Source organism: Cebidichthys violaceus, unplaced genomic scaffold, assembly GCF_023349555.1.
Source record: "Cebidichthys violaceus isolate CVI_PGR_0920_01 unplaced genomic scaffold, fCebVio1.0.p SCAF_37, whole genome shotgun sequence".
Lineage (NCBI taxonomy): Eukaryota > Metazoa > Chordata > Actinopteri > Perciformes > Stichaeidae > Cebidichthys > Cebidichthys violaceus.
This window is the reverse complement of record NW_027176561.1, coordinates 466,634-474,408: the sequence shown is the minus strand read 5'-3', so window position 1 is coordinate 474,408 and position 7,775 is coordinate 466,634. Positions and strand designations below refer to the sequence as shown.

Below are 7,775 nucleotides of genomic sequence, written 5' to 3'. Positions count from 1 at the left end.
TCATATGTCCTTGTTAAATGGGAATAATTACATACAAATTTGTCTGATTCATATGTTTCGTTGTGCGTACTTCTTCATATATTCCTTATTTCACCTCAGACTTCATAATGCACGTCATTTACACACATGTTCCACTGCGGTCAAACCAAACACCAACAGATGAGTCACGATAGCCTATCAGACTTCTAGCTATCAGTCAGTGATCTCAAGACTTTAGAGTCTTACATACTTGAGATTGTGAGAATATAGACATGCAAACCTGTGGTTTCTGTCACTCATTTAGTTGTTGGTGCAACAACACACTGACAGAAGCCAACAACAGCCCAAAGGTCACAGCTAAAAAGTGGATCCGTAACAAATGATTTAGTTTTTTCACTTCAGTTTTATCAAACTAAAAGGTCACCTAAGCTTAAGTGGCTCAGTGTATACAAAAGAGTGAGAGAGGAAAGTTTAAGAAATAATGAAAAAACAGAGGTGACAGATGCTTAAAGTGCAATAGATACAAAAGATGGATGCATAAAGAGAACTGGATTCAGCGAGGCAGGGCCCCATTCATTCCTATCAAAGTTACTCAGTGGCCCTTGATGCATGAAGCAATCGCACCAGTGTTTCCTTTAACCCCGCCTCCCAGCCCTCGGTCCAGACTCGTTGTCGGACTCAATCACATGAAGGGAGGAAGGGAATTAACTCTGGATTCAGCTATTAATGCATTTACCAACTGTTAGGACCTACTGATGTAGATAAGGCTAATACAGTGCTCTTACTGGGGAGTTCATTTACCTACTACAACAGATGTGTCTAATGTAAGTCTATAAGAAAAAGTCTTTTTAGGCCCAATGGCGTCACGTGACAGACGTAGATGTTGTAATTCCACGGTTTGGCCACTAAGCAAAATTTGCTTCAAAGCCTGCCGCTCTTCCTGGAGGCCTCATACAAAGAGAAAAACTGACAATATCAAATGACATCAAATGGAGAAGAGAATGAATTGGTTACTGACAGACTGTGTGAAAACTCATCCCATGCTGATCACATAATGTGTGTACGTGCTTCAGGCTGCTGAGGCTGCTGAACCAGACGCTTTATATTTACTGTAACAGCAGCAATACTGCATTTCTTTACTGACCGCATGCACTCATCACTATATGACAGTTAAAGGAACCAACTGTCATCTACTGTGAGTAATACACTAACAATGGATAAGTACCTCGTACAACCTCACTTCATAACACCCGATCTATCTCTTTAATGTAACACAATAATCATGCATGTAATGAATATAATATAGCACAAATGTAATGATGTCTACAGTATGTATATCATAGATATGATGTACTGGATTTAGGACTCAAGGAAGACTAGCTATTACCACTGGCATCAGCTTATGGGGATCCTCTAAAATAAATACATAAATATACTGCCAATGTGATCCTAAAACTCCCATGTATTATTTTATCAACAACAATAGCACATTATTGACATACATGTCACAATATGAGCAACACGTGGAAATGCAAAGCACAAAGCAGTAAATGTAGCAACATGCTCAACAGGGCATGTCCCCTCGTGATAATAAAATGACCACAAAAGTAGAGTCCTGAATACCCGGGATTGTTTTGCTCTCAGTCCATGGTAACATATTGAGGGTGTGCATGTTGGAGCTAATTTGAATCCACATGAAAAGTGTTAAAAGTACTCTATAGTGATTAAACTCGTGCTCTGTTTCATAACTGTGACTTGTCACTCAAAACTGAAGCAGGAAACTTGTTTCTGTGGTTCATCTGATACCGTCACATGAATTCAGAAGAAAATGTTTGAGTAGGCTGTTTAACCAAAACCCCCAACAGCCAAATGATGAAAATACAAATACTAATAAAGATACTAAAATCATTACTATCCAGTATCTTTGCATTAATGTCTCTTTTTTCATAAAAGAGATGTACAACAAAGTGTTTAGTCATCAAATTCACCCAATTTAAGTGTTATTGTGAAGTTGTGAGGTGAAGTGGGTCCACAATGAACAAAAGTGAAAGATGCAGCAAATAAATCATGAGCTCAATAAAAGGAAGAGGAGAATCAAGAATGGATTCATAGTGACCCGTATGACCACAGTGACACATTTTGACTTCCACAATACAGAGTCCTGGTGTTGCATCTGAGTTATTCACTTATTGAATTCATCTAACAAAAGTCCCTTAATGTTGCTGAGCAATTATCCATAAAAAATGAAGAAAGGAGGCCTAGAATTAATTCAACCAAGAGGCTGAAAGTGTCCTGAATATAAAAGTGAATAATGAATGACATAAAAGGTAAAAGAGGAAGAATGTGACAGAATGTGTGAAAGTCATCGCATGCTGATCATAAAGTGCTTCATGCTGTTGAGGCATCAGATATCATAAAAAAACAAGATGATGATGAGATAACATACGTTGCAAACTGGCAAACAGACATTGGTCAAAGGATGCGTCAAGATAAAACATGAGGATCACGCTAACCAACAAAGCAAAGCTGTATAAAAGGGTCTACTTGACAGCCCCACAAAGAAAGACAGGTCACCTGTCTTGCTGGCATCATGCATCCTCTGCACAAATGTCTGCTTTTTCACCTCCTGGTGTATCTCGGACGAAACGGTAAGATTCCCAAATTATTATGATAATTTTCCAACCATTTAATGGGACATTAACCTCATTTTGATTTTCTTATCTTTGCAGCAGATGGGAGTGAAATCATTAATGGGGAACTAGCGCCGGAGAACTCGATGCAGTATATGGCCTCAGTGCAGGACAGTGATGGTGATCATGTCTGTGGAGGGTTCCTGATCCGTGAGGACTTTGTGCTCACTGCTGCACACTGTGACTTGTGAGTAGCATTTCCTCTTTCAGAAATCTTGAAATCATGTAATTAGAAATCAAATGAAAAAAAGATGTTAAGATATATAAACTAATTATTTAAAATTTAGAAATGATTATTATTATACATTATAATTTTAGAAGATGTACTGACACCCCTTTGTTGTCTCTCATTCAGTGACATTACCCATGTTGTTCTTGGCACCCACAATCTCAAGAGTGTTAATAATGACAACAAGATATCCATTGAAGAAAAATACAAATATGAATCTTACGAGAAAGTAGGAAGTGGTAAAGACATCATGCTCCTCAAAGTAAGTACATGTTTCGAGGTGACATCATAACTTTGTTGGGTCATCTTTTTTTTTTAATCAGCTCCATATTCCAGCAATTGTTATGAAATTAGACATTGCATTAGTTTTAACGTTGTTTTTTCTCCAGCTGTCTACCAAGGTTTCACTGAACAGAAAGGTGCAAACAATTCCTCTTCCCACATCTGAAATGAACCAACAAGAAAACTGCCAGGTGGCTGGATGGGGAGCTACAGAGACTGGTGGTAGAGCTGTTGATGATCTGGGAGTGGTGGACGTCTCCATCATCGACCTGGAAGTCTGCAAGAAGAAATGGAAACTACCCGACAATGTTATCTGTGCAGGTGGATATGAAACAAAGAAAGGATTCTGTAAGGTGGGTTTTCTGTCTGTTAATAACATGTCAGCTGGTATATAAATGCTACAAACATCTAAAATCACATAATGAATAAGCTAATGAAGCCTCTTCCTCCTCACAGGGTGATTCTGGTGGTCCTCTGGTGTGCAACGGGAAGGCTGTTGGTATTGTGTCTTTCAACAATGGTGCAAACTGTGACTACCCAGATGTACCCAACGTCTACACCGATGTATCAAAGTACCTTACCTGGATCAATCGCATCCTCAAACGTTACGAGTGAAAATCTTGCAAAGCATACAGTCACTGTACGATGGAGGTTTTGCGTTCAATCAGTGTGACCGAAATTCAAAATAAAGGTTTATTGCAAATACCGTGTTTGATTTCCTTTTTTAAAAACATAAGTAGGAAATGTTCAAATGAGGTAATATCCTATTTGCAGGCTGAAGAAAAGTACATTGTGCAACTTATCATGTTGTCTGAGACATACCAGAACATAAAAAGCAAAAACTTATATCATGGCGACAGGATGATTGACCTGTTGTATTGTGGCTGTCAAGTCTGCCCTTTTTACACAGCAGAGTTTGATCTTCACAGTTTTATTTCCATCTATTTTAATTTCCTGCCACATCTAACGGGCGATGCTGTTTCACAACTTTGCAAAGTATATGCATCATGTGACTAATACATATGAAGGAACAAAATCAAACTGCAGGGTTTCAGTACAGTATGTGATGCTCCTTTTTTATTTTATTCATTTTATTTTATTTTTTTATCAAGAGTCTCCTGTGATGAGCTTGAGACCTCGGGCAGACTGAACACGGAGGATGTGTCTCCATCACCAATAATTATACAAATTAATTCCTCACATTATTTCTGTGTCAGTGCAGCCATGCAGTTGTCTTGTGTATAAGATCAGTGAAGTATTTTAATAATAATATGTTATAATAATAATTCTATTGGTATGGTCAAACCAAATGAGTAATTTTAACTGGTAACATGCTACCACTTTCTAATAAGGCTCCCTTGATTCATGCTTCACAGATGAGTTATAAGTCATTTATAAGGGTTTGGGTACGAGGTATAAATACTCAGCATGGACCAGACAGAAGTTATTCACTATAACGTTTATACTCCACTTGATTCACACGCTCAACATAACCGTTATTATTACTGTTGTTTTTGTTCACTTAAATACATTTTGTGTGTTTCTGAGGACATTTTTAAAGAAGGAAATCAAACACGGTATTTGCAATAAACTTTATTTTGAATTTCGGTCACACTGATTGTAAACCTCCACAGTACAGTGAATGTATGCTTTGCAAGATTTTCACTCGTAACGTTTGAGTTTGCGATTGATCCAGGTAAGGTACTTTGATACATCGGTGTAGACGTTGGGTGCATCTGGGTAGTCACAGTTTTCTGTGTTGAAAGACACAATACCAACAGCCTTCCCGTTGCACACCAGAGGACCACCAGAATCACCCTGTGAAGAGGAAGAGGCTTCATTAGCTTATTCATTATGTGATTTGAGATGTTTGTAGCATTTATATACCAGCTGACATGTTATTAACAGACAGAAAACCCACCGAACAGAATCCTTTCTTTGTTTCATCTCCACCTGCACAGATAACATTGGCGGGAAGATCAACCCACTCCTTCTTGCAGACTTCCAGGTTGATGATGGAGACGTTCACCACTCTCAGATCATCAACAGTTGTACCATCATTGTCTATATCTCCCCATCCAGCCACCTGGCAGTTTTCTTCTTTGTTCATTTCAGATGTGGGAAGAGGAATTGTTTGCACCTTTCTGTTCAGTGAAACCTTGGTAGACAGCTGGAGACACACAATGTTAAAACTAATGCAATGTCTAATTTCATAACAATTGCTGGAATATGGAGCTGATAATAAAAAAAAGATGACACAACAAAGTTATGATGTCACCTGGAAACATGTACTTACTTTGAGGAGCATGATGTCATTATCAAGTTCTTCATTGTTAAAACGTTTGTGTTTGTATTTCTTTTTAATGGATATCTTGTTGTCATTATTAACACTCTTGAGATTGTGGGTGCCAAGAACAACATGGGTAATGTTACTGAATGAGAGACAACAAAGGGGTGTCAGTACATCTTCTAAAATTATAATGTATAATAATAATCATTTCTTAATTTTAAATAATTAGTTTATATATCTGAACAACTTTTTTTCATTTGATTTCTAATAACATGATTTAAAGATTGCTTAAAGAGGAAATGCTACTCACACGTAACAGTGTGCAGCAGTGAGCACAAAGTCCTCACGGATCAGGAACCCTCCACAGACATGATCACCATCACTGTCCTGCAACGAGGCCATATACTGCATTGAGTTCTCCGGCGCTAGTTCCCCATTAATGATTTCACTCCCATCTGCTGCAAAGATAAGAAAATCAAAATGAGGTTAATGTTCCATTAAATGGTTGGAAAATGATAATACTTTGTTAATCTTACCGTTTTGTCCGAGATACACCAGGAGGTGAAAAAGCAGACATTTGTGCAGAGGATGCATGATGCCAGCAAGACAGGTGACCTGTCTTTCTTCTTGGGGCTGTCAAGTAGACCCTTTTATACAGCTTTGCTTTGTTGGTTAGCGTGATCCTCATGTTTCATCTTGACGCATCCTTTGACCAATGTCTGTTTACCATTTTGCAACGTATGTTATCTCATCATCATCTTGTTTTTTTATGATATCTGATGCCTCAACAGCATGAAGCACTTTATGATCAGCATGTGATGACTTTCACACATTCTGTCACATTCTTCCTCTTTTACCTTTTATGTCATTCATTATTCACTTTTATATTCAGGACACTTTCAGCCTCTTTGTTGAGTTAATTCTAGGCCTCCTTTCTTCATTTTTTATGGATAATTGCTCAGCAACATTAAGGGACTTTTGTTAGATGAATTCAATAAGTGAATAACTCAGATGCAACACCAGGACTCTGTATTGTGGAAGTCAAAATGTGTCACTGTGGTCATACGGGTCACTATGAATCCATTCTTGATTCTCCTCTTCCTTTTATTTAGCTCATGATTTATTTGCTGCAGCTTTCACTTTTGTTCATTGTGGACCCACTTCACCTCACAAGTTCACAATAACACTGAAATTGGGTGAATTTGATGACTCAACACTTTGTTGTACATCTCTTTTATGAAAAAAGAGACATTAATGCTAAGATACTGGATAGTAATGATTTTAGTATCTTTATTAGTATATGTATTTTCATCATTTGGCTGTTGGGGGTTTTGGTTAAACAGCCTACTCTGAATTTGTGTGACGGTATCAGATGAACCACAGAAACAAGTTTCCTGCTTCAGTTTTGAGTGACAAGTCACAGTTATGAAACAGAGCACGAGTTTAATCACTTTGGTAGTTTCATAAATGTAAAAAGTTTTCATTATATTGTACAATCGCTGGAAATACGTAGTTAGATTTATAACTGCAGACTTCATGTCTTAATAGAAACTGAAATCAAATTATGAATAGTTTAAAATGAGTTTTCCCCTGTATGTAAAGATTAAAGATGGATTATAAACTGGGTACAGCCGGCAACTGCCCTGAACTCTTAGGGTGACCAAAGTCTCCCGGCTCACCTTGTAGCAGGTTGTTGTGATTGAAAACATTGCAGGTTTGCTTCATAATGCACTGCTGAAGCCTGACAGCAACACCTGCATTATGATCTGCTCTTAAAACTCCATCTTTTTGTCTTATAGTTAAAACGTAGTTTTAAGGCCTTGATTATACAGACAATCTGTCAGAGGGCCTGTAAAGCCTTCTGAGACGTTGTGTGCAGCTTTTTTGGTAGTAACTTGTTTCCATTTCATTCATCCTCAAATGTACCAAAGCCCCTTCTGTTCATTACAATAATATTACAACTAATAATATAAAAAACAATTATTGTATCTGAATCTAGATGCATTATTTTTAACATGCATATTTCTTGTTGGAAGGGTTGGTGTGTTTGTACAATTCAAATATTGTCATTTATTGTTATCCAATTTATTATATCAAATGTTCATTTGTTGTTGTTTTTACCAAAAACTGTACAAAATTATCTTACAACTAAGTGAGCTGTTTTATACAGCTCCATTAGGATTCAAACTCATTTATCTCCAACTAATTATTTTCAAACAAAATATGTCACGAATGATTTCCTCAACCACACAGATATCTACTCATCAAACACAGTCAATTACAATTCAAGTACAATAGCCCTGCA

At 37.4% G+C, this 7,775-nt stretch overlaps 2 protein-coding genes across 4 annotated transcripts; one reads left to right on the top strand and one right to left on the bottom strand.

The window, feature by feature from the left end:
* The first annotated feature begins 2,556 nt into the window (after positions 1-2,556).
* On the top strand, positions 2,557-3,848 carry LOC137884215 (duodenase-1-like). Of its 2 annotated transcripts, none has more exons than XM_068725929.1 (5): positions 2,557-2,627; positions 2,709-2,856; positions 3,025-3,160; positions 3,288-3,533; positions 3,637-3,848. In XM_068725929.1, exons 1-5 carry the CDS (start codon positions 2,570-2,572, stop codon positions 3,793-3,795), a joined length of 747 nt encoding a protein of 248 aa, XP_068582030.1. In that variant the 5' UTR covers positions 2,557-2,569; the 3' UTR covers positions 3,796-3,848. The 2 variants fall into 2 exon arrangements, with proteins under 2 accessions (XP_068582030.1, XP_068582031.1); XM_068725930.1 differs by having other exon boundaries at positions 2,559-2,627; positions 2,712-2,856.
* Positions 3,849-4,753: 905 nt separating this feature from the next.
* LOC137884213 (duodenase-1-like) lies at positions 4,754-6,110 on the bottom strand. 2 transcript variants are annotated; one of them, XM_068725924.1, is made up of 5 exons: positions 6,007-6,110; positions 5,781-5,928; positions 5,477-5,612; positions 5,102-5,350; positions 4,754-4,998 (listed from the first exon to the last, which is right to left on the bottom strand). In XM_068725924.1, exons 1-5 carry the CDS (start codon positions 6,062-6,064, stop codon positions 4,843-4,845), a joined length of 747 nt encoding a protein of 248 aa, XP_068582025.1. In that variant the 5' UTR covers positions 6,065-6,110; the 3' UTR covers positions 4,754-4,842. The 2 variants fall into 2 exon arrangements, with proteins under 2 accessions (XP_068582025.1, XP_068582026.1); XM_068725925.1 differs by having other exon boundaries at positions 5,781-5,925; positions 6,007-6,097.
* Positions 6,111-7,775: the final 1,665 nt, after the last annotated feature.

Excerpts from the sequence above, each read along its gene's own strand:
- LOC137884215 (XM_068725929.1), top strand. The coding sequence starts at position 2,570 with ATGCATCCTCTGCACAAATGTCTGCTTTTTCACCTCCTGGTGTATCTC. Across the intron at positions 2,628-2,708 it reads GGTGTATCTCGGACGAAACG|CAGATGGGAGTGAAATCATT; the intron begins GTAAGATTCCCA and ends TTATCTTTGCAG. Across the intron at positions 3,534-3,636 it reads CAAAGAAAGGATTCTGTAAG|GGTGATTCTGGTGGTCCTCT; the intron begins GTGGGTTTTCTG and ends TCCTCCTCACAG.
- LOC137884213 (XM_068725924.1), bottom strand. The coding sequence starts at position 6,064 with ATGCATCCTCTGCACAAATGTCTGCTTTTTCACCTCCTGGTGTATCTC. Across the intron at positions 5,613-5,780 it reads ACTGCTGCACACTGTTACGT|TAACATTACCCATGTTGTTC; the intron begins GTGAGTAGCATT and ends TCTCTCATTCAG. Across the intron at positions 4,999-5,101 it reads CAAAGAAAGGATTCTGTTCG|GGTGATTCTGGTGGTCCTCT; the intron begins GTGGGTTTTCTG and ends TCCTCTTCACAG.